The sequence below is a fragment of the Scomber scombrus genome, chromosome 17 (assembly GCF_963691925.1).
Source record: "Scomber scombrus chromosome 17, fScoSco1.1, whole genome shotgun sequence".
Taxonomy (NCBI): Eukaryota; Metazoa; Chordata; class Actinopteri; order Scombriformes; family Scombridae; genus Scomber; species Scomber scombrus.
In genome coordinates, this window is record NC_084986.1 from 5018558 (window position 1) to 5045679 (window position 27122).

Sequence of the window (27122 nt, forward strand, 5' to 3'; positions counted from 1 at the left end):
GGTTGATTAACAGTTGCTGCTCTCACCGGCTCATTGAGTTTGACAATTATCGCAATATTTCACTAAGTTTAAAGTTAAAGTAGTTAAAAAAATGGCACCAACTATAAGCTGCAACTTCAAAATGGCTCCAATTAAACCACCAGGTGACGCCACATCCTGCTCCGTCCATCTGTAAATACACTCTGTGGGGTTTAAAACAAATCAAAAAGACCAAAACCAACAATGACTTAATCCACTAACAAGTGTTGTGTGTTGCATCCAAGGGTAACAAAATCATCCTGCCAGCTCCTTTGAAACTCCCTAATTAGCACAATTATATCATTGTTTGCTCAACTCGTACAACAATCACAGCATAAAAAACAATACGTTGTGGTTTTACGGCGGGTTATGTGCTGGACTTTTTCCTGGCTGGGCTTGAAGAGGTCCTGTCATCGGCGTGTGGTTGAATGCAATTTTCGGGAGATGTGGGTCGGTTTCCAGTTAGCGGCCCTCGGGCTAACGTGGAGCCTGGATTGTTGTTCTCATGAGTTTTATTTGACATAAACTGCCATCACCTTTGATCATATTGTGCAACTGAAACCAAATTATTACAAGAAACGTTGCACACATCAATGCTGAGCAAGTCTGCAAAATCTCAAGGCATTTTGTTTATAGTTATGAAACAACAGTCGGTTTAAAAAGGTTGTAAGTCAGAGGTCACTTCCATCCATCTTTTCCTTAATAAACAGTAAGCACTCTCTAATATCACTGTGGTTTTATTATAACTGTGTGTTTTAACTCTGATCCAGGTCTAAAATAACAGATGTTTTCCCCCTTTATACTGTATATTATTCATGCCATCTCCAACTTCCTTCTGTTTTTGCAACTATCTGTAAATTCCTTAATTCCCGACTACTTTTAATAAAAGGGATTTAGTTTATAACGTCTTATTTTAAGGATGATTAAACCTTATTTATCTCATAAAAGACAAATACTCCTGTCAAGCTCGATATGCACTGCAGGTTATTAGATCGACTTATTTCAGGGCAGCTGGTCTTATTGTGTGTCTGTAAGGTATTCAGCCGATTTTTTCTTCTCTAGCTGACGGGGAAACAAGTCTGACAAGTGGATTGCAGAGTTATCACGCGATATCCCAAATATGTATGATGAGGACACAAGACTGCTTCAGATCACAACTGAAGTGTTTGAGGATTTTGATTCATTAAAACGAGCCGATTTAGAAGAGGTGCCCCAGAAGTGTCCCAGCTGCTGGATAAGACGCCACAACTCTAATCTAGTTTTAAGCATCTTAAAGTGAAATTTTTGATTTCGTATATGAAGCCAAACAGACTCAAATCTCAATCTCTTTAAAAAAAACTAGTTTCCAAGTTAGATCATATTGGATACTGGCTAGATTTGTATGCTAATTTTTAAGAAAACATCATTTTTGTTCACTTCGTTGCCAGATTTTCTTGCTTGAAATGATCAGATTTCACTAGTTGTAACATTTTAAGCAGGAGAGATTTGCAGTATATAAAATAAATACATGTATTATTATTATTATATGTAGTTATGAAACCAAACATGAGTGTGAGTTACTAACTAAACCAACTTTTTTCTTATAGTTTATACCAAATTCTACCACAGCCTTTTTTTTAAATGCACAAAAAAATTAGCCATTAAATACATTATTCAAGATATTAGTACAAAATTAAGAGACCTGTAATTTATTTATTTATTTATTTACAAACATGCATACAATATTTTAAAGGTGCACTATGTAAGATTACGTTTTTGCCACCTGCACCAAACAATAGGGGGCAGCATATCACCAGAAAGCACCTTCCCATCACCACCACCCTTCCCCTTCCTACACTATATTCACTCATTGAATATATAATTAGGCACTATTTGGATTAACTGACCACATATCAGTATTCACCACTTAAAACTTAATAAAGTTATATATTAACAATCCTACAGCAAGACTTCCAGCAGCTTTCAGACTGTTTTATTTCTGTAATTTCTTCTGGTGGCGTTAAGCTACTTTTTAATCATCAGATTGAGAACAGACTTGACGCTACGGTGACTCACTATCGCCCCCTTTGGTACAAAGTGGTATTACAAGACCATATTTTTTTCCCCAAAAAATTTAAGATTTAAGATCCCTTTTTTGTCATTTTGATTATGCACTTCCATTCATAAAAAACACTATTAAAATGTAGACATTCACAATCATTATTTTATGATCAAGGTGAAAATTTAAAAATATTTGAATGAACACAGGTCAAATTTGTACATTTGCATATATAAAAATGTGTATCAGCTACACAAAGAAAAAAAAGACGTTTTTAAAAAACTACTTTTTATTTGTATCATGCATTTCATGTATCCAATTCACTTCATAATTCATTTACAATAAATAAATAAAAGAAAAAAGAAAAAAAACAGCCAAAAACTGCAGAAAAAAACATGCAGTAAGCTGACGGAAGTACACACCCCAATAATAACAGAGAAAAGAAAAACGGAAAAAGAACAAAATAATGTATTTTATTTCCATTGTTGTATACTGTGGGTCACATCAGGAAAAGACCAACTCCAGGAAATGTGTATAAGGTGTTTTTACAGCTCTCAAATATAAAGAATGGGACCCTCAACAGTATGTAAGGGTTAAAGCCCCCTGCTGAATATGTTGTAAGCAAGTTCCAAGACAATACAGTTTACTTGAATTCACATACCAAGCAGAGGGCGTTGTCTGTAAAGGCACGTGCGTGAGTTCACTTTGGTCCCTGGAAACAGCAGCAGAGTGAGTCCTCTGTTGGCCCCGCCTCTCTCTGAGCCGCTTCCTCAGGTGGTTGCAGCAGCAGCAGCAGGTCGGAGGAATGTGAAGGGCCTCACCTCTGCGGAACAAAAAAACATGGAAATACGACTTTATTATTACAACCCACAGAGGATTTAATGTCTGATTTAACACTTCAGCGATGAGGAGGAGTGATCTCTGCACACAGGAGCTGATCTGTAGTTTCTGACACTTTGGATTACTTCACAGGTGTTACTGTTTTTTTACCTGAGGCTGCGGATTAGACTATATATCATTTACATTTTTCTGCAGGTATTTTTTATTCATTTGGGAGAGTCTGTCGTCTTTAGGAGTTCATCATGCCGGATCTAATCAGTGTTACAGAGTTTATTTCAGAGACTAATGAAGACTACAAAGCTCCAACCACTTCCAGCTTCACCACTCGGATGTCCCACTGCAGGAACACAGTGGCAGCTCTGGAGGAGGTATGAAAGCGCGCGCGCACACACACACACACACACACACACACACATACACACATACACGCACACATGCACACATGCACACAAGGAAATAAACTGCTCTCACTGTCACCTGTAGTGTTGTGATAAATAAAATGGTCAAATAGGCTTCCACTGACTATACTGAAGCCAAAGAAACCCTGCAGTTTAACACACTAACAGTAGTTTCTCCTCTGTTGGCTTTAAATTCTGCTTTTCCTTGAATTTACACAGGAGTTGTCACCACTTCCTGTTATGCAAACTTTGGATTGAAGTGTTTGTAAGGCTGTTCAGGGTGTAAATCTTGCTCCTGTAGATCAAAAAACAAGCTGTAAAATGAGTTTTTCGGCATAAATATTCAGATAATCTCCACCTCTGCGCATTTCTAGGCAGCAAAATGTGTTTTTCCACTAGAAAAAGAGGAACAGAGAAAGACACTTCCTCATGGTGTAACAGCTGCTCAGAGTTGAACATTTTGAAAGAGTTTTTGAGCTTCATTGTTTTGCAATGAAGCGATGATGATGATGAAGCATATTTTGTGTGCTGATATGAGGAACCGGCAGTTAAGGTCAAAGTTCAGAAAGCAATGGTGGAGAAAGGTATTCAGATCCTTTATTTAAGTAAAAGTACCAAGACAGCAATGTAAGTACTCCATTACAATCCAAATCCTCCAGCAGTACTGCAGTATTATGAGTGATGTAGTATGCAGTATTACAGTAAAAGTACTGCAGTATTATGAGTGATGTAGTATGCAGTATTACAGTAAAAGTACTGCAGTATTATGAGTGATGTAGTATGCAGTATTACAGTAAAAGTACTGCAGTATTATGAGCGATGTAGTATGCAGTATTACAGTAAAAGTACTGCAGTATTATGAGTGATGTAGTATGCAGTATTACAGTAAAAGTACTGCAGTATTATGAGTGATGTAGTATGCAGTATTACAGTAAAAGTACTGCAGTATTATGAGTGATGTAGTATGCAGTATTACAGTAAAAGTACTGCAGTATTATGAGCGATGTAGTATGCAGTATTACAGTAAAAGTACTGCAGTATTATGAGCGATGTAGTATGCAGTATTACAGTAAAAGTAGTGGTTTGGTCCTCTGACTGATATATTATTATATATGACATCATTAGATTATTAATAGTGAAGCATCAGTGTTAGAGCAGCATGTTACTGTTGTAGCTGCTGGAGGTGGAGCTAGTTTACACTACTTTATATACAGTTAGCTAGTTTACACTACTTTAAAGTAGCATCAAATAGAAATACTCAAGCAAAGTACAAATACTTCAACATTCAACCTAAGTAGAGTTATAGATTCAAAGGACTTAGTTACTGTCCACCACTGGTAAGAGGATAAAGAAGCAGGAGAAGAAATGAGAAACAGAGCTTTAAACAGTCCAGTAAACTTAAATGTAATCAGGTATATATTCGATTGTTTTACACAAAGCACAAAATCAGCATTTCACAGTTTAAGTAGAGGAATCATGAGACCTTCAAGAACAATCAAAATACATATTCTTGTATACTTGCATAGAATATTTTAATGATAGGCCTGATAAAGTGTTTTGAGTACATAGTAGAAAGCGCAGGCCCAGACAGCTTATTGTGTCCTCCTCCTCCTCCTGTTGCATGCTGGGAGGAGACCCCAGGCGATGACGAAGCCTCACGCGTTTGATCGAGTCCCAACACGACTCACCCAGTTCTTCCCCCTCCATCTCTCCTTCAAAGCATCTCTGATTTATCCTCCCCCGTCTCTGTAAAATCCTCCCTGCTTCACTTATTGCTTCTAAAATGTCCTCCTTTCTCCATTTTTCTGTCTTTTTTCTCCCTTCCTTCCTTCTCTCCTTCCTTCCTTTCCTACCTTCTTTCCTCCTCCTCTTTCTCAGTCATGTTAAGTTTTAAAGCGCCTCTTAGTTTCCAGTCTTGTCCCAACATGTCTTTCTGCAGGGAGTCACCGTGAGAGGAGTTAAAGCTGCTCTGTGAATCTTTTTTAACATCAATTAATCAATCAATCACAGTATAGGAAAGTGGCTCTAATGTGCTGTTTCGGCTCTAAAAACTGTGCATGAATTGTTTCACTATCACTCAACCTCTACGAAATGACTTGTTTTGGTCCGATAACATTTGGAAAGTCTAAAAAGAGCCACACGATAAACAAGCCAAACAGCCAAGCGTGGGAAAGTAGTGGGAGATTTATCGAGCGGTGATACGCTTAATCAGCTCTGTGTGAACTTGTTTAGCAAAGCCTTGAATGTAGAGGACGTTTATTTATATGCAAAAGTTTAAAGTGCACCAGAATCACCAAAGCAAGACAGCCCCAGTACACTTTTACAATTAAAGATAATGCATAGGATAAAACATACAGCAACATACAGACAACCACATTAATAACATCAATGTTAAAGGGGTTTTTGGACCTGATCTGGCTGTAATGAAGTGACTAAATGTCTGTTTTCAGTCTTGATTTGAAAGATTTCAGCCGAACGAGGCTTTCTACATATAATGGAAGTCTGTTAGAGAGATAAGGGGCACTGTAGGCAAATACTGTGAAGCCAAGAGATCAACGTTGAGAGGGGGAAGAGGGTGTGCCAACTGTATATGGTGCAATGAGCTGAGATAGCTACGGTGGTGCAAGTCCATGCAAAGCCTTATAAGTTAAAAGAAGAACCTTAAAAAACAGCTCAGTGGTAACCAGTGAAGAGAGGTCACATTAGGTGATGCTGTATGTTGGATTTTCTTTGTTTTTGTCAAGATTTTTAGGTTTTTGTCAGCTTTTAGCAGCACAACTAGGAAGATTAGAGAAAAGGGCATGATAATAATCAAGTTTGGAAGGTACAAATGTGTGGATTTAAGGTTTCAGCATGACTCAAATGTAGAATAGGTCAGATTTTTTGCATTATTACCAAGATAAAAAAATGCTATCTTGATGAAAGCCATAATATGAGACTAGAGTGTGTGATGAGAGTCAAAAATCACACCAAGGTTTTTGACGGTCGAGCTTCCAGAAATAATACAGCCATCAGAGTTAACATTCAAATTCAGTGGTTGTATTTGGCTGGTCTAACAAGTAATAACTCATACCCATCCTTTTTTTTAAGAATTTATGATAGACATGTCTCTAAATGTTAGGGGTGGGGGGAAGAAATCGATACACTATTGTTCTTTTATTATAGGAATTGCAAATGAAAATTGAAGGTTTTTTTCCCTTTTGGGGACATAATTTGCAGGTGAAAAAAGGTAATGAATTTGCAATATATTTAAAATCGCAATAATATTGTATCGAGGTTCATATAATGGTTTATCATCAGTGCAGAAGTGAAAATATATATATATTTGCAAATAATGTCACCAAGGAGAAAGCATAGGGCAAAGAAATGATCTCTGAATTACACCAAAGTTTACCTCAGACAACTCAAAAGATTATATTATAATAACTTACACATTGACTTCTATTTGATCAATATGAATGAAACCATGAAAGCACCGTTGCCTAGATACCAATATGTTTCTGTTAGTGGCCTCGAGGTAATGCCGTGGTCCACTGGTGTTAAAAGTCAGGAAGCAGCAACAATGATGCTGAGTCAATAGTCATTAATTAGTCAGTAGTGAGTAATTAGTAGATCATTGACTGATCTGATCAAGACACTTTCAGCAGAATGAGGGGAACAAAAGCCCGATTTAAGTTTATCAAAAACGATCATTGTTGGTTTAATTACGGGTAGTTTTAAAAGCTGAAGGCACCGGGCCCATGGAAAGTGACTAATTGATGATATCAAGAGTCGGGCTATTTAAAAACAGGAAACAGTTCCTGGAGAAGATTAGATAGTATATATATAGGATTTAATATGACAGTTGTAGGTTAGCAGGCTGGTAAAGGCTTCGGGAGACGTTATTTCAAAGTGTGAAAGATTGCAGCCGGTCTGAGTCATGGTGCAACACTGAATAGTTTCCTTTGAGTTAAAGCAACAGCTACCAGTTAATCTGATTATAGCTTAATCATGCAATCTATTCAATTTGTGGTTGTATGTTCTCTTTTTCACGAATCACTGAGGAAGTCCAGTGTTTTTTTCTAAAATGTTGTCATTTGAGAGAGCACAACACCAGATCTGGAGTTTAACCATCAGAGGGTTTCCTGGTGCCCCTTGGGGAACTTGAGTCTTATTGGATGACTTCTGGATGGTGTAGTGAGGTTTTAACGGTCTGTTAATGTTTGGTTTTTTTTCAAAGTCCTCGAGGTGATTTGTGGGAGGAGGCTTAAACCTGAAGATAAGAGTATAGATTCATTATTCAGGACACTTTTGAGTTTCTGACTTTAAAAGTAAACCCTCAAAAAAACTGAAAATATGTTTTTTGAAGCCCAAAACTCAAAGATATTCTGTTTACAATGATATAAAAAAGAGAAAAGCCTAATAAATGACCTACTAAACAATTCAAACAATGTTTTAATTAATTCTTCTTCTAATTAATTAATTAAATTGGTGTTTAGGCACTGAAATATTACTGAATCTGACATATATACATCTACAGTGTTTTACAAATGTTTTAGGCTCAGATCTCATGTTTTCATCCAAACCATCTGTTGCAGGAATCCTTGTTTTTCGTCTTCGTCTATCGATCTTTATGACTGTGGCTCCATGTTTGGGGTTAAATTTGATTCAATTTGGGGCCGTTCAGATGCCTCCCTACTGTATTGCATTACAAATGAGAATCAAAACATCTATAGTGCCTAAAACTTTTGCTCAGCACTGTTTATCTACCTATATTCATCAGTCTTATCTCTGAACATCTATCTAAGTAAAAAATGATGATCAGCCTATAAAACATTTTCAGATCTTTCTGAAAGCTACCGTATGTGAGATTAAGTTCCAGTGGACCTTTTAGGGGGGTTTGTGAAGGATTTTAAGGTGGTATTTAAGGGGGTATGGAGGTCTTAGAAAGATTTCCAGGAACTAAAGGTGAAACGATTAATCCATTTAGACAAGGAACTGAAAATTAACCTTCAACTTTTTTGATAATCATTCTCTCGTGTCAGTTTCTGCAGTGTGAGGTTTTTCTGCTTTTCTCTGTTTTATATGAATATAAAATGAAAAACTTTGTGGAATTTGGACTGTAAGTCAAACCAAATAAGACATTTAAGAGACATGAATTTGGAGTCTGGGAAACAGCGACAGAAATTTTTTACTATTTTTTTGTTGTTTTGATGAGAAAGAGATTAATTGATCAATTAAAAGAATTGTTTAGTTGTTGATTAGTTGCAGTTCTGTATGCAGGAGGTTAATATGACAAAGAAGAAAGCGACTGGTTTGCATTGTTCTTTGGTTTCTACCTCGACTCCTCACTGAACAAGAGCCGGCCTTCTCTTCTTGTCAAGCTGCTTTTCTGTCATCAAAAGAAGAAGAAAACTATTCTTTTCATTTCATTTCAGATTATGAAAACCAGCTCGGCATGTAGCTTTTATCACGGACGTCAACCAGCCTCGGTTTGTGAGACGGTGCTGTTTGTTCTGTCAATCAGTCAAACAGTAACTGAGCATCCGGACTGTCTGCATGCTTCACGCACTGAGTCAATGAGCTGTGACTCACAGCGGCATCACTCAGGTGGAGCTGATTAAACAGCTGACTGTGTGCAGAGCAGAGGTGATCTAACACATCTGCATGCTCGCAGCAGCTCTGTTGGTGCAGTCACACCTAAATGTGTGTGTTTGTGAGTGAGACACTTTTGGGTGTGAAATGAAATGAGCCCCTCCTTCACTTGGCACTGAATTCAAACTGGTTGAACTTTTTCTCATGAAATCACCCAGTTCTGAGCCAGTTTGGGAGAGGGGGGAGTTTCAAGCTTACTTTATCTGCTGCTGGTTTATTGGAGGTTTCCAGCATGAAAACTGGGGATGCAGCCATCGCCAATTATGCCCCGAAACTATGGAACAAACTATATTTAGAAATCAAGGAAGCAGCTCGCTACATATTTTCAAAAGAAATCTAAAAACTCTTCACTTTAGCCTTTTATTAGTTTAGTCATCTTCACACTGATGCACTACCGAACTTCTTTTATAATGTTGTTTTTACTTAATTTTATATATTGTATTTATTCTATTTTTTAAACTACTTTTACGATGTACTATTTTACTATTTTTTTTACTTTTAGCATTGCTCTATGCTCCTTTTAGAAGCACTTGGTGCCATTTCTTGTCTTGTAAAGCACTGTGAGCTGTATTTCCTCTATGATAGGTCCTATACAAATAGTTATTATTAATTAGTTTATATAGCACTTTTTTAAAAGCACACATGTTTTGCATCAAATTGATATAATAATAATAAAACTCAAGGAATCAGATAACAATAAAAAGAGGTTTAACTCAATTAGAAGTGGATTGTAAGGTGCATCTTAAAAGCACCACCAGCCTGTCTAATGGCTTCCGGCAGACTATCCAGTGCCGAGAAGTCGCTACAGTTCCCGTCCTTTCTTTTCCATTAACAGGGCTCAGCCAGTATGCCATGATGGGAGGATCTAAGGGGTCTATTAGATCCTAGATGCTGGTGCTATAAGGACTGAGAAGGTCTGATATATGCACTGGGGCGAGACCATGGAGATAATTATAGACAATTAGAAGGAGTTTGATGTAAGGGTGTGAGGATAAGTATGATGTGGGTCTCAATTCTTGGACCTTGTTAATAACCAGGCGGCAGCATTTTGGATTAGCTATAAACGGGAAATAATAGCCTGAGAGATGAAGGGACTGACCTCTCATTAAGGAGATATTGTTGTATAACTGCAGAATATAAATAGAAGAGAAGCTGATTGGCTGCAGTGAACGAGCTGAATGACAGTAAAAATGTTGGATAGAAAACTGTAGAATAGAAGAATCGTGTGCACCAGTGTTTTTTTTAGCTCCTTCAGTTCATGTTTACAGCTCTACCCACTGTACCAAGCATACTTCCTGTCCTGTTTGTTTGTGGCCACAACCTGTGAGTAAAGTTTCACCAGCAGGTTTCGGGGGCGGACTGCAGCTTTGTGTTTACACAGGAGGAGTTCAGGTACAGTAGGTCACCTGCATGCTGGCAGCTATCAGAGTCCAGTTCACAAGGCGATAGATATGGGTTAGTGTGAGCGTCCGATAACTCAGACAACAACTCAACAACTTTATGCTGCAAAGTTCAATAGATGATCAGTTTCAACACCATTTTTATACAGATTATTTCCTTTATTAATCATTACGTCTTTAAAATGTCAGAAAACAGTAAAAAATGACTTAGGACGTCATTGTGAAGTCCTCCAATGTCTTATTTTGTGTGATCAACAGTACATAAATTCAGTTTACTGTCTTATATGACAAAGAAAAAACTGCAGCAAATGGATCACAATCTTTGATAAAAAGTTACAATTACTTGGAGAATCTAAATGATTGAGCCAGTGCTGCAGATTATCTCTTTGATTGATCATTTTGTTTATGAAATATCATTAAACTGTGAAAAGTGACTTGTTTTTTGTGTGATCAACAGTCAAAAACCCAAATAAATTGAGTTAACTGTCATGTATGACGAAGAAAAAACTTCCAATCTTCACATTTGAGAAGCTGCAGCGAATGTTTTGGCATTCTTGCTTAAAAAAAAGGCAATTATTTAATCATCTAAGTTATTGTATTGGTTACTTTTCTGTTCATCAACTAATTGCTGAATCAACTAATCATTACAGCTCCTCTTAAAGAACTCAAATCCTGTAAATCCAATGGAAAAACTCAGTGGTCACAGCTGAAAATGAGCATGAACACTCTCCTCCGCTCCCTGTTATTGTTTGTATCTGAGAGCTCAGTTCACTGAACTAGAGCCGGATTTGCATGAAGTCGGCTGATCGGACGAGGCCGCCGCTCAAGTAAACTAATTTACATTGCAGGAACATTCAGGACACAAACGCTGACTGTTCATGTGGAAGGATTTTATCAGCGTGATCATTTTTTACCTCGATGTCATTTCACAGAGATTGGTATTTAGATTTGTTTGGACGTCTGTGACAAACAGTTTCCCTTTTTCTGTGTCTCTGCTCAGCCAACGAGACGCTGACCAAAGAATGATTCATCAGAGGCAGCAGCAGAAGTTACAGCTGAAATATTATCTGACTGTCAAAGTTTTCAACATTAAACAGGAAACGTTTATCGTTGTTTTGTGACGTTTTGAAGACTTTGGCACTCACACACTTTTATTTTTTAGTCTTTTGATGAAAATCTTTTATAAGCTTTAATCATGAAAACAATTTCTTCACATTTATCTCTTATCATTAATCTTTTAAACATTTTAAAGGCTCCAGCTGTGTCCACCATTGTTGTATTCTGTTACCATGGTTACAGGTTAGTGTTGTGCCCAATTGCCATGGTTACAGGTCAGTGTTGTGTCCAGATACTATAGTTAGTAGGTTAGTGTTGTGTCCAGTTACCATGGTTACTGGCAATTGTTGTGTCCAGATACTATAGTTAGTAGGTTAGTGTTGTGTCCAGTTACCATGGTTACTGGCAATTGTTGTGTCCAGATACTATATTTAGTAGGTTAGTGTTGTGTCCAGTTACCATGGTTACTGGCAATTGTTGTGTTGAGATACTATAGTTAGTAAGTTAGTGTTGTGTCCAGTTACCATGGTTACTGCCAATTGTTGTGTCCAGTTGCTAAAATTGCAGGTCAGTGTTGTATTCAGTCGCCATAGTTACAGGTTAGTGTCGTGTCCATTTGCAGTGGTCACAGGTTATCGTTGAGTCTAGTTACCAAGGTTACAGGTTAATGTTATGTCCAGTTACCATAGTTGCAGGTTAATGGTGTGTCCAGTTACCATAGTTGCAGGTTAATGGTGTGTCCAGTTACAGCGGTCACAGATTTGCATTGTGTCCAGTTGCCACAGTTACGGGTTAGTGTTCCTTCTGCAATAAAACATTCCTGCTCACCTAGCATTAGCATTAATACACCTAGCTGTTCTCTGTCTGGGTTTTATGTTTAAAGGAGAAGCTCAAACGTGAAATAATGTTTTTGTTATTTCTTTAATGAACAGCAAGAAGAAGATTTAGATGTTTGACTGCAGACATTAAATCCTGAACTGATTCGTTCATTCTGACGGCAACAGGAAAGATGCTACGTTAGCTTAGCTTTTTATAGACGTGTGCATGTTTACACAGTTTGTTGCTGCTTCTCATCGTATTCTTAGTGGATTTTAGTTTAATTTAATCAGATAACATTACTGACAGAGACACAGTGTTACTGAATATCTGAAAATGTATTATTTTAGTTTTTATTTGAATATTCCTTCATCGTTCTTGTTTTGAATGGTGGCTTTTATTCAGATTTAGTTTTTTGCGTTGAATATTTTGCATCATAGTTTTATCAGATATACTTGAGGACAGTCGCTTGTTCGGGGATTCCTGCTGTTTCACCAGCTTACATCACTTCTTACGTGTTGTGTCATTTCACATCTATTATTTTTTATATATGTTGTGTATATTTTTGTATAAAGGCTCATTTAGCAACAGGCAGTGCACGCTTGCTTGAGCGCTACATAATGTGGTTTGTGGCTTTAAAATAACCACGACACATATATCATTAAGTTTATAGGTTTCATTTTATTGTTCTGAATTTTATTTTAGCTGTCCTGTCGGGTCTATTTCTCTTCTCTATTTATTCAGAGTGTAAAATACAGTTAATTTATATTTATCTGGGGCGTCCTGGTTGTTCAGTGGTTCAGTCTCGTGGTGTGTGACCTCATTGTTCATCACCACCTGTCTTTGTGTTTCCTCTTTCTCTACTGTCAGATAAAGGCAAAAAAACACTGTTCAATATACATAACAATAGTTTTCACTTTCCTTCTAATCATTAAAAAGATAATTTTCACAATAATATCTATGAAAGTACACATTCAAACTTACATTATCACCACTTTAACTGCAGTTTAAGGTAGAAAATATTCTCTAAAATGCTTTAATGACAGTTTGAGTGCATTTTCAGAAATAATCGGTGCATTCAAAGACACTCCGACATCTGAGAACTGACAGAAAAGCACTGAAGGATGATCCTGAAGAGAAACCAACAGAGCGTATTGTCACTTACATCCTTTTTAATATAGATTGTTTACAAGTTTCTGCTTCATAGCGTCATGTACAAAGATAACTTATCTATCAGCAGCTGGTTTCAGATCTCTGTGGGTTGATTTACATTGAATTGAAAGCTGTTGTTGATCTGTTAACTGTATGTGTGAATGTACTTCGCAGGCTAAAATGTGTTGAAACACTGGTGGCGTTAAGATAAAACATGAACAGAGTGTGTTTGTTTGTGATCCTCAGGCTTTGGACTTGGACCGATCGGTTCTACATAAGATCAAGAAGTCGGTGAAGTCCATCAACACGTCTGGTCTGGGTGAGTTAAGCAGCGTCACCTCAGTCTGTCCAAAAATACTGAACGCTTCTCACCACAGACACCGTTTCTGTCTCTCACTTCCTGTCTGCTCACACAAACACTGTCACTGTCACTTAGCGTCCTTTAGTTCGGGCTCTTTGTTCGTTCTTCATGTTTAAAAGTTTCCTTCAGTATTAAAATGATTCAGTGATGGTTGTCTGACTTTAAGATATATCATAGAATTAAAGGCTGGGAATAAAAAACCCAACAACAATGAGGTTAAATGTGAAGTTTCATCTAACTGCTGACTCCATGGCAACACTGTCTGTATCTCCCAAAGGATGATGGGAACTGTAGTCCTCTAAACTCAAATTCAAATCAGACTCAAATCATCAATATTAGCTGTTTCATGTTGTACTGTAGATCTGCAACAATTAATCTATTAATTGATTAGTTACCAAACTATTAAATGAATCACCAACTATCTTTTTTTTGATAATTAAAGTCATTTAAAGTACTTTTTTAAAAGGAAAACATGTCCAATTTCTCTGATTCCACTTTTTTTTATCGTGAATATTTTCTGTTTTCTTTACTCCTCTTTAACAGTAAAGACATAGAAGGACTAAATCACAAAAACATAACACTTCTAAATTGGGTAATGCTTAAATAAATATAAAGTGTGGTAGAAGTGACCCGAGTCAGTTCAAAAGGTGCAAATGGCTGAGTATAGATAGATAGATAGATAGATAGATAGATAGATAGATAGATAGATAGATAGATAGAAAGAAGGATGGATGGATGGATGGATGGATGGATGGATAGATAGATAGATAGACTGTACTATGTTCAAATGATTGCATCAACTAGTCTCAAGATAAGTGACAATGACATTATGACAAAAAACAAGCAAATGATGATCAATTAAAAGGCAGGAAGTATTGAATAGTTACACTATGTGCAATATATACATAAAAAAACAGCAATAGTAGATGAAAAAAATAGTTATAATAAGCTGCATGAAGTGGAAAAGAATAATAAGTATAATGTATAAACTTTGATGATGTTACCATGTTAATGATAATGTAACCTCGGGATTTGGGGAAAAAGTCCTGTTTTTTCCCTATTTTCTGACATTTTAAAGACTAAACAACTGACGGAGTAATCCAGAAAATATTAGACGGATTAATCAGTAATGAGAACCATTATTAGCCCTGTTGCATTGTCAGAGTGTTTTTTAATCATCTTGAATACTCAGGATGTCTCATCAACACGCTTCTTATACAACTACAGACGCCTCGAGCTGATCCTAACGATCCATATCTGAGCTGATTCAGGTATATTTTAAATTGATTATTTTCCTGATTTAATCGATTAGTCGTCCAAAGAGCATCTGTGAGGGAAGACGCTCTACTCTGTAGTTTTTCTGTCGTTCCAACAAATCCAACAGAGTGAGACATCTTCTCTTTAGAGGATCTCATCATGCCAGTAGTTTTCAACGAGGACGTTCAAGACTTGAATCAATCAGCTCCTGATATCAGATAATTAATTAATCAATACTGAATATAAATCAATCAATCGATCAAACTGTATTAGTCTATGAGTTGTTTTTATAGAGATTAATGCTTCAAAAATAACAAGCTGATAATAAGACAACAAAACATTTTGAGACTTAATGATGAAAATGTGATAAAATAAAATAGATTTAATAATAATAATAATAATAATAATAATAATAATAATAATAAAATGGAATAAAAACTAAATGAAAAACTAGCTAAAATAGACTAAAAGAAAATAAATAAAATCAATAAGAGTAATATATATATTTTACAACACAAATACAGTAAAATAAATGATTAAAATAAAGTAAATAATGTCTTTATATAATGATTTTTACTGCATACTGAGCATCTGTGGCACAAAAATAATCTTGATGATGAATTTATGTTGTTTTATCTCATTTTTCAGGTTGTGTCCTTTAGATCAGTATCAGTACTCATCAGTGTTTGCGTCCGCAGACGGCGTTAAAACTTAATTTTTAAGTTAAAACTGAAATTAAAATCCATTAAAACATTGACCTGGTTTACTGAACAACAACATTGCGGAGCGGGTGGGTTGAGGTGATTGTTTCGGTGTCAGCGCGGCGATCGGTGTTCGGGCAGGTGGAGTCTCACCTCCAAACATTCCTGTCATACCTCCTTCCTGTCCCAGCATGCCTAGCGAGAGACGCCCACCGACAGAAGACAAAGAGACCAAACTTAACACACAATATTCTCATGTTTTACTGACTTTTAACTCAAATATCTGCTTTTCAGACCAATTTCACATCATTAACACAATCTATAATTAAGAAATAAAACACTTCTGCTTTATAAATGCTAATAAAAAGACACACAAACACACATTTGTGGGTGTTCTTGGTGCGAAAACCTAAAAAAATCATTAAAAAACCCCAAAAACTCCTGTGTGTATGTATGTGGACGAGGTTTCACATGCTGCGGTTGTTGCGACAAACCCAACGTGTGTGTGTTTGTGTGTGTGTGTGTGTGTGTGTGTGTGTGTGTGTGTGTGTGTGTGTGTGTGTGTGTCTAGAAGAAATCTTTAAAAAAAAAAAAAAATCATCCTGTTGTGAAAGTAAAAAAACTTTTCCTTTTCTTTCTCTGTCTTAACTCGCTGACCTTTGACCCCCTAAATACAAACTGTAAATATAACATAACACGAAGCAGCTGTTTGAAGAGTGAACGCAGCTCGTGGTTTCATATGTTCATAGTTTCTGTCGCTTAAATTAAACAAACACTAAGTCAAAGTGAAACTGGTTTATTTTTGGAGGAAACACAGGTGTCTGCTTTCTAGTTAAGTTTTGTCTCTTTTTCATGTCGAGACCCTGATTATGAAGCTTATACTTAAATCAATCAGTCATACTTTATTTATATAGCTCCTTTCATTCAGGTTAATGTAGGTCAAAGTGTTTCACAGTTGATTGATAATAAGACGGAGCCAGTGTTAAAAGGAAAGGAATAAAAACGATGAGGGAATAAAAATAAAAAGACCAAATTAAAGGATAAAAACTGAGACTGAGATTCACTCAAGAGGAAATAAGGATGATAAAAATGTTTAGAAAATGTTAAATGAAATAAATAAGTATAAATATATAGACAAATAATTCAATTTAAAAAGATAAATAATACATAAATAAATAAATAAGAATAAATAAATAAATTAAAAAATAAACTAAAAATACATAAATTAATAGATAAGATTCAATAAATAAATACATTTTAAAAATAATTTAAAAATACAAAGATAAATAAATATATAAAAAATATATAAATAAATGAATTTAAAGAATAGATAAAAATACATAAATAAATACGGATAAATAAATAAATACATTTAAAAAATAATAAAGATATAATAAATAAATAAGAATAAATAAATAAATAAGAATAAATAAATACATTTAATAAATAAATAAAGATAAATAAATAAGAATAAATAAATACATTTAAAAAATAAATAAATATAAATAAATAAATAAGAATAAATAAATACATTTAAATAAATAAATAAATAAATATAAATAAATGAATACATAAGAATAAATACATACATTTAAATAAATATAAATAAATGAATACATAAGAATAAATACATACATTTTTTTATTTAAAAATCATAAAGTTTAATAAAAGCTAGACTAAAACTGGATTAAAAAGAGATTCAAAGATAAAAGAAACATGAATAAAATCAATAAGAAGATAAAACTTTTTTTTAAACTTGAATATAGTAAAACACATCTTCAGGGTGTTTATTCGGTTTTTGACAGGTTTGTTTTCTCTGTGTGTGTTTCAGCTCACGTGGAGCACGAGGACCAGTACATCCAGTCCATGGAGAAGTTCGGGGACAACTGCGTGGGCCGAGACGACGCCGACGTCGGCACCGCCTTCATCAAGTTCGCCGTCTTCACCAGAGAGCTGGCGGCGCTCTTCAAAAACCTGGTGAGGAGACTCAACACACGGCTCAGTCCGTGGCCGTTATTAGAGGAAGCTTTTTTCTCTTATGAAGACACTCTGAGCTCTGACTCTTCACTTCTTTTTTTAAAACGCCACTTCCTGTTTGCAGTTGCAGAACATGAACAACATCATCACTTTCCCCCTGGACAGTCTGCTGAAGGGAGACCTGAAAGGAGTGAAAGGGGTTCGTGTTCTACTTCCTCCAGACAGTGTTAAATAAAAGTGTGCTGAAGTGTGCTTTGTGTTATATTAGGGATGATTTACTGATTATTTTTACTATGTGTTAATCTGCTGCTTTGAGTTATAGAGTGTCACAATCTAGTGTCAGTATCGAGTGTCAGCTAGATATAGATATATATATATATATGTGTGTCGGAAATAGAAAGAAACTCCGAGCTGACGTCAAATGTTTTTTGTTTTTTTGCTCAACCAAAAAGTCCAAAACTTCATAATACTGAAAAAACAGGAAATCATCACATTTGAGACGCTGAGTCTGGTTTTAAAAAAGAGTTACTGATCTTCTTTTTTTATGATCATAAAGACAACGTACATGATTCAAATATGTGAAAAATTCAAATTATTGATAATTGTTCATTGTGGTGATTAATCTGTAGTAATGCTGCAATTAATGACTATTTTCATTATCAGTTAATCTTATTTTCTTGAATAATCGATACGTTGTTTGGTCAAAAAATGATGAAAAATGTTGATCACTGATTTCCAAACCTCACAATGACGTCATCAAATGTCTCCCTTTGTCTACAAATCAAATATATTCAGTTTACTGTCAAATAAGACTAAATACACCAGACTATATTCATGTTTCAGAAGCTGGAATCAGAGAATTTGGACATTTTCACTTCTTAAAAATGAGTCAAAATGATAAATCAATTATCAAAATAGTCAAGTAATCAGTTTATCCTCTAATAGTTGTAGCTCTAAAGTGCCGTACCCTGAAAATTATCTTCAAAAAGTTAAAGATGGGCTGATTGAAGTGAATATTTTTACTGCGTCTTTGGTTATGTGTCAACGATGTGTATGAATGTGTGTGTTTCCATTTTCAGTTTCAGTGTATAGAACAGCATTAAAAGTGGAAACACACACACACACACACACACACACACACACACACAATAAGGGTTTCCTATTGTCTAAGGGTCAATATAGATTAATATCAGTAGTTGTGTGGCTAAAAAGTGAATTTAAACAGTGAATAAATGAATAAAAGATGACGTACACGAATCGTATGAAGAGCTGAAAACATCAGATCTGTGAGGAGCGATGAGGAAACTGTAACGTTCCTCAAATTAAAGCATGAAACAAACAGAAATATCATATTTCCATCATGTTTTCTATTGTTTGAGCTTTGACTGACGCTATTTTAATGATGTTGTCTCACTTTAATCCAGTTCATTGGCAAAGTTTAGAGAATAAGCTCCACAGATTATTCCTAATATTCACTACACTGACTGGAAACATTCATTTAAATTTGCTTTTTGGCTGATTTTCTAGAAATTTGGTTAAAATATGTGTATTTTTTTAATGGAAACCTGCTTATCATCTTCAGCTGCTCTCTTTCTCTGCTTCCTTGACATTTTTAGTCAACGTCAGGAGTTAAGCTACTGAATTTATGAGCTATTAATAAATTAATTAATGTGCTTCAGATCCAATATTAAATAAAGACTAACAGTTAAAAAAGAAGCTTCCACAGTTCACATTTCCCTCCTGTTATAAAAACTCTCACACACGTGTTATCATCTTTAAATATTTCTCCAGTGACTCGCGGCTCGCAGGTCGAAGTCCGCTCTCTGTCTGTGTTTGTTGATGTGAATCAGTGCTTTGCTGTGATTGGTCAGAGTCTCTTTAACCGCCTGTGACGTGTTTTGTCTCGTCAGGATCTGAAGAAGCCGTTCGACAAAGCCTGGAAGGATTACGAGACCAAGCTGTAAGAAACATAACCTAAAATCAAACCTCTTCATCTGCTGTTTTAAGCTTTTAGAAAGATTTCACTTTACTTCTGAAAGCGTCATGTTTGAGTTTAGTAAGTTTCACAACCCTTTAAAACATGAATAATAATAAAACATCAACTTTTTTATCTTCTGTAAAAAAGAGGAAACTGACTTTAATTCCTCTTTCAAACACGTCAAGTTCTTAAAACTCAGGATGATAAATTGCGAAAAACACTAAAATTGCAGTTTAGTGGTTTTTGTTTTTGCAGCTTTTTTAAATTTGAATTGATGGGAAATGTGTCTTTCCTTCCTCTCTTTTAATTAAAGAGTGACTACACAAACTATTCTGTTGTTTCTACAGAAGCTATGAACGACTTTTTTAAAGAACATAATATTACCTGCACACTGCTAAATCATTCCCATTGATCTTCATGACGTGTGAACACTGAACGTCCTGATGAAGCTCTTTTGATTTAGTTTCTTTTGTCGTCCAGCATCTGCAAAAATGTACAGATGTGCAAAATCACGCTGATATTTAATAATCCAGTTTTATCCATTCATTTTTATGAAATTGGGTTACGAAATGTATGAGATTACGAGCTAATAATTTCATCATCATGGGATAACACAAGTTGTTTTCTCGTATATAACAAGTAAATTATCTATTATCTACTACTACTATTATCTTGGAAAACATTTCTCAACATAATTCAATGCTGTTTTTTTTTTTCCTTGAGAAAATATTGTTTTCTTAAGATTTTAAAAATAAATTAATCATCCTGTTATATCTATCTCTTTTATATTTTGTTGTTTTTAAGGATAAGAAAATCATTATTGCATTTTTGGTGGTTCTTGACTTCCGTACATTTCCAATTGTCAATACTAGTCTTTCTACACTTGTCTCAAATGTTTTAATAATAATAATAATAATAATAATAAAAATAATAAAAATAAGTCAGGTCAGAAAGTGAAAGTGCTTCAGTCAAGGCAACAAAATACAAATAAACACATTATTAAATTATTAAATATAATGATAAAACAATTCCAGTATTGTAAGATTAAAGAAAATTAAAATATACAAATTCAAAGACGACAAATAAACTACTTTTATTTAGTGGCAACTTATTTTTTACATATTGTCAATTTTTTTTTTTTTTTTTTTTGAATTTGTTTATTTGCTGTTTGGTTTTTTGTGTTGCATTTTTCTTTATCTTTGTAAATCACTTTGAGCTACATCCTTGTATGAAAGGTGCTCTATATATTTATTATAGTTTATTATTATTTAATTAATGTGTAAAATCAGGATAAACTCTCCTATAAACGTTTTCTTTAAAAGATGTTAATGATTCCAGGTTTTTAGTCACATGACAGAAGAATTAATGGCAGGTTTAAACCACATTTTAAATAAACATTTTAAAACACCCATTTAGTATTTGCACAATTTTTCAGTGTCCTAACTTGACCTTTGACCTCTTCAGCGCAAAGATCGAGAAGGAGAAGCGGGAACACGCCAAGCAGCACGGGATGATTCGCACCGAGTTCAGCGGAGGAGAGATCGCCGAGGAGATGGAGAAGGAGAGACGACTCTTCCAGCTGCAGATGTGTGAGGTACGGGTCATCACAGCGGGGGTCAGAGGTCACATGATCTTTGTTGTTTTTTTACCGTATATAAAATTATAGAGGAGGTTAGAGAATGTGTTTCATGTTTTATTAAATGTGTAAAATTTGAACAGCCCTCAAATTTCTTCTTAATTAGCTTCAGATTAATTTCATTTGTTGTAAAAATCTGACTAATTTTCTTCTTCTCTGGTTTTTCTCTCTGCAGTATCTCCTCAAAGTTAACGAGATCAAACAGAAGAAAGGCATCGACTTCCTCCAGAACCTCATCAAGTATTTCCACGCTCAGTGCAAGTACGTCAAATATCATTTAAAGTCTAAAACAGGTTTAACCTTTGTGTCGTCCTCCCGGGTCAAGTTGACCCCGTCTGTTCTGACTGTTCCTTCTTTCCTCCCTTCCTTCCTTCCTTCCTTCCGTCTGTCCTTCCTCCCTCCCTCCTTCTGTCTTTTTTTCCTTCCTCTCTCTTTCCTTTCTTCCTTCCTTCTGTCCTTCCTTCCCTCTTTCCTTCCTCCATCCCCCTTTCTTCCTTCCTTCTGTGCTTCCTTCCTCCCTCCCTCCTTCTTTCCTTCCCTACTTCCTTCCTTTCCTTCTTTCTTTCCTCCCTCCCTCCTTCTCTTTCTTTCCTCTGTCCTTCTTTCTTTCCTTCCTCCCTTCCTCTTTTCCTTTCTCCCTCCCTCCCTCCCTCCTACCTTCCTTCCTTCCTTTCATTCCTTCCCTCCTTCCTTCCTCCCTCCGTCTTCCTTCCTCCCTTCCTCCTCCCTCCTTCCCTCATTCCTTCCTTCCTTCTTTTCTTTCCTCCCTCCCTTCTTCTCTCTTTCTTTCCTCCCCATTACCTTCCTTCTTTCCTCTGTCCTTCTCTCTTTCCTTCCTCCCTTCCTCTTTTCCTTTCTCCCTCCCTCCCTCCTACCTTCCTTCCTTCCTTCCCTCCTTCCTTCCTCCCTCCTTTCCTTCCTTCTTCCTTCCTCCCTTCCTTCCCCCCCTACTTTCCTCCTCCCTCCCTTCCTTCCTCCCTCCCTCCCTCCCTCCCTCCTTCTTTCCTTCCCTCCTTCCTTCCTTCATTCTTTCTTTCTTTCCTCCCTCCCTCCCTCCTTCTCTCTTTCTTTCCTCCCCATTACATTCCTTCTTTCCTCTGTCCTTCTTTCTTTCCTTCCTCCCTTCCTCTTTTCCTTTCTCCCTCCCTCCCTCCTACCTTCCTTCCTTCCTTCCCTCCTTCCTTCCTCCCTCCTTTCCTTCCTTCTTCCTTCCTCCCTTCCTTCCCCCCCTACTTTCCTCCTCCCTTCCTTCCTTCCTCCCTCCATCCTTTCCTGAAATCACCACCAGACGCCATTCATTGTTCAGTTCATTCACGTAAACAAGCAAGAAAATATCCAACATTTAAATTCTTTTGTCTGAAATCTGAAATAAATGAAAAATTCAAAGGTTGAACTAACTCTGGTATCAAATCTATAAACACGTCATCTATTAATTCCACATAGTTTTATTTAGTTTCAAGTTTCCACAAAGTTTATTTCCCTTCAGCAGATGATAAAGTGGAACTAATTTATGATCCTTAGTTGGTATTTTCCCACATTTTCCGAGTGTATTAGGGTGTGTATTTATTTATTTTGGTGCAAAACTTCTCAAATTTTCCACTGAATTCTTTTTTCTGGTGTTTTGTGTTCAGTTTTTTCCAGGACGGACTGAAAGCCGTCGAGAGTCTGAAACCCTCCGTAGAGAAACTGGCCACGGACCTGACCGCGGTGAGAAGAGCTTAAAAATGTTACTTAGCAATGCAGCATGAAAACAGTATAATAATAATATTTAATAGTTATACAGAACCTGTCAAAAGGTTGGACACACTTTGTACTGATATTATATTTATGTTATTAAATTATAATACTGTCTCTGTGTGTGTTCATCAGATTAAACAGACGCAGGACGGAGAGAGGAAACAGCTGGTTCAGCTCCGAGACGTGCTGAAGACTTCGCTGCAGTCTGAGCAGAAAGACGTGAGAAACTCATATTTATATATTTTTTTTCTGTGTCCATGTGGTTTAGTCAAATTTAAAGGGGTTAAAACGTGAAAATAAACGTATGAATAACTTGCACACATTCTTTTTTTTGTGGACTCGGCATCAAATTTCTGCTTTTAATCCATTTAGAGAGAATATATTAGAGGATTATGGCATAAATGTCTCAGTGGTGTAACCATAGAAACTTTGTACCAAATAATTCAACTTGCTTAAAAACACTAAATTATCAATAAAACACCATATCAACTAGTTTGGCATGATCTTACATTATAACTTTTATATTAAATAAAGCTAATGGAATACAATTGTTCTAAATATTACATTTCATCTGGTAACCATGGAGATCAGGAAACATTTTTAGTAATTATTAGTATAAGTCCACTTAAATACCCTGTTAGTGATAAAATATGTAATATTTATCATTCTTTTGTGGTTACACCATTTGACATTTTCAGAAGCATTCAGTCTTACTTTTGGTTTAAAAAAAATGGTGCAAATGTCATTTCAAATGATATAAAACCAACAAAAACAATAAATGTACATTTTAACAAACCTGATGCTGCTTTTAAACCCATTTTTAATGACATTTTTGAATTGCTCATCTTGCCAACCCTTATTTCTCACTAACCCAAATATACGTATCAGCTAAATTGGCCAAAGGGATAATAGTTATTTTTAATGAGTGAGAATAATGAGTTTAAAGGACAGATCTTTATTAAAACAACACTCAGGAGCCCAAATGAACATTAAACCAGTTTTTTCTTGCTGTATTCATTCGTCCACAGTCCTCCTTCTGTGCTAAAAAATTTATTTAAAAGTTTATCTGAAGCTTCAGATGAAATAAAAATGAAATAAAAGATTAAATATGAAGGTTTAATGTTGTCTGTGTGTCTTAGCAGGATACTCAGGCGAAGCCGAGTGCAGGTTACAGCCTCCATCAGCTGCAGGGCAACAAGGCTCACGGCACCGAGCGCTCCGGGGTCCTTTACAAGAGAAGTGAAGGGTGAGTGAACTCCCATAATCCCACAGGAGAATAACCATCTGTAGATCAATCAATCAATCAATCAATCAATCAATCAATCGCTGTGTCTCTCCCTCAGACTGAGGAGGGTTTGGCAGAAGAGGAAATGCTCGGTGAAGAACGGTTTATTGACTATCTGCCACGGCACGGTAAGACGCCGCTTCTTCTCCTCCTATTGGTTCTCCTGCATATGAAGCTCCTCCCCCTGTATACAAAGCTCCTCCCCATGCATGCGAGGCTCCTCCCCCTGCCTGCTGCATGTCCAAATAAAATAAAGTCTGCTTATATCAGCCGGGGGGGAAACATTTATTTTATTTACAGTCTTATTATTACTTTTCTTTTTTTTTATTTTAAAGTATTTAGAAGAAGAGTCAAACGGCAGCAAGCAACAGAGGAAGAGAAAGAGGAGCAGGAGAAGAAAGAGCATAAGAAAGAGGATGACAAAGAGAAGGGTGGGACGAGGACGAGCTGTGATTTAAAATCTGACACTAATAGATCCATGAAGGGGTGGAGGGGAAGCTCTCTCTTTTATAAAACTTTCTCATTTCTCACATTGAGCTGTCTTTAAAGCTCCTGTCTGATTCAGCTCTCTTAATCTTTGTTTGAGGCATTATGAAATAAAAATGGGGGAAAATGAGGTGAAATAATAACCGCTAATTACCACAAAAGTAGTGTCGAGGGCCTTTTTTAACTTCAGTATCAAAGAAAAGAAACCTTTATATCTAACTTAATGATATTTCCAAGTTAAACTCAATTTTATGAATTTAATATATTTATTTAGAAACTGCTTTAATGTGTGATTAATGGACTGTGCTGCTTTGTGCTTTTAGTGCTTGTGCTGTTTGCTTTTCTCTTGAATAAACATTATAAAGCTATTATTATTATTATTATTATTATGTCAATTTCCACAGCACTAATTCTATCAGTAGCTATAATAATAATCATGTCAGGTTCTCCACTTTGCCTGTTTCCATTACCGATGTCCCTTAAGGGCCGTCATCATCCAATTGTGAAATATGGGAGATATTTTAATGAAAAATATATTGTATTAATACATTTCAGTTGTTACTCTCTCATAAATCATAAATAATTACAGAAACTTTTTATGTCTAAGGAAAATGTTTTAAGGTACCTCACGCTGAAATAGCTTTAATCTGGGGTGTAAAATTCACACTCAAGATAATTGTGCTACTTTGGGGACGATTTTGAATTTAACATTTATTGAAAACTGCTAGCCTAGCCACGATGCTATCGCAGCTGGCTCTGTGCGTCATTGTACGAATAAAATCCACAGAGATTAACGAGGGCCGCAGTGGAAAAGTCACACCACCACTGCTACGAACACTACCTCCATAATTCTCACATTTAAAAGTAGTAGTTCTGTCTATATTAGCTTAATATCTATCAGGAATACCACAAAGAAGAAAGGATGGGAAGTATTTAGAGTCCTAAAACCTTACTGTTAAAGAATAGAAAGTGTCTTTAACAGGTGGTGGTTAGTAGTTTATAAGTCTTATGTTGTCAGGATTGAGTTAATGTTGATGAAATTAACATTATACTGGATTTATGATGTGAGCTGCAGGTCCCCTCGTTCTCCGAGGAAAAAATCTAAAGGAAAACTTGTTGAGACATTTCAGTCTGGGCCAAAGTAGTGGACAGACCTGCATTCCCATCCTCAGAGCCTTTTGGTGTGTATATATCATCCTCCTCTCCTCTGGTTGTCTCTCAGGCTAACAGACCTCCTGCCAAACTCAACCTGCTCACCTGCCAGGTGAAGAGAAGCCCGGACGAGAAGAAGAGCTTCGATCTGTTCTCACGTGAGCTGCAGATAAAAATGCTTTTTACGTAATGTTGATACAGGGACTACTTTGTGTCTCACTTCCTGTCTGTTTCCGTGCTTCAGATGACAGAACTTATCATTTCCAAGCTGAGGATGAAAACGAGTGTCAGATGTGAGTAGTTTGACCCACAGATCAGCCTCTGAACTCCATTATCTCTTTTTTTTAATATCTAATCTGGATGTATTTGTGTTATTTTTCAGCTGGATGTCGGTGCTGCAGAACAGTAAGGAGGAGGCGTTGAACATGGCGTTTAAAGGAGACCAGGACGAAGGAGAGAACAACATCGTGCAGGAGCTGACCAAAGCCATCGTAGGAGAGGTGAAGAGGATGAGCGGCAACGACGGCTGCTGTGACTGTGGAGCTGCTGGTCAGTAATAATACTACTGCAGCTAGTACTTCTAGTACTACTGCTGCTAGTACTACTTCTACTAGTACTACTTCTGCTAGTATTACTGCTGTTAGTACTACTTCTACTAGTACTACTTCTGCTAGTATTACTGCTGTTAGTACTACTTCTACTAGTACTACTTCTGCTAGTACTACTGCTGCTAGTACTACTTCTACTAGTACTACTTCTGCTAGTATTACTGCTGATAGTACTACTTCTGCTAGTATTACTGCTGATAGTACTACTACTGTTAGTACTACTTCTACTAGTACTACTTCTGCTAGTATTACTGCTGATAGTACTACTGCTGATAGTACTACTTCTGCTAGTATTACTGCTGATAGTACTACTACTGTTAGTACTACTTCTACTAGTACTACTTCTGCTAGTACTACTTCTGCTACTGTACACCTGATGTTAGTACTACTGCTGCTAGTACTACCTATGTTAATACTACTACTACTACTACTGTAACTAGCCTACTGCTGATAGTCCCGCTACTGCTACTATTTCTACTACTTCTGTCACTTACTACTAACACTACTGCTGCTGCCAGTACTATTACTATCATATACTACCACTACTACTACATATGACCTACTGTTACAACAAGCATTGCTGCTGTTTGCT

At 36.2% G+C, this 27122-nt stretch overlaps 1 protein-coding gene across 2 annotated transcripts in view; it reads left to right on the plus strand.

Annotated features, from left to right (window-relative positions):
- The first annotated feature begins 2827 nt into the window (after positions 1–2827).
- Positions 2828–27122, plus strand: part of asap2b (ArfGAP with SH3 domain, ankyrin repeat and PH domain 2b) — a 37036-nt gene continuing 12741 nt past the window's right edge. Inside the window, exons 1-14 of one of the 2 annotated variants that reach the window (XM_062436911.1) lie at positions 2828–3264; positions 13599–13671; positions 17503–17648; positions 17773–17847; positions 19559–19608; positions 21091–21220; positions 21438–21523; positions 22894–22969; positions 23132–23218; positions 24142–24245; positions 24343–24412; positions 25993–26080; positions 26167–26215; positions 26305–26471. In XM_062436911.1, the coding sequence (XP_062292895.1) occupies positions 3139–3264; positions 13599–13671; positions 17503–17648; positions 17773–17847; positions 19559–19608; positions 21091–21220; positions 21438–21523; positions 22894–22969; positions 23132–23218; positions 24142–24245; positions 24343–24412; positions 25993–26080; positions 26167–26215; positions 26305–26471 (1327 nt within the window). In that variant the 5' untranslated portion in view covers positions 2828–3138. The remainder of the gene's footprint in view (positions 3265–13598; positions 13672–17502; positions 17649–17772; positions 17848–19558; positions 19609–21090; positions 21221–21437; positions 21524–22893; positions 22970–23131; positions 23219–24141; positions 24246–24342; positions 24413–25992; positions 26081–26166; positions 26216–26304; positions 26472–27122) is intronic. The other variant, XM_062436910.1, reaches the window with a different exon arrangement.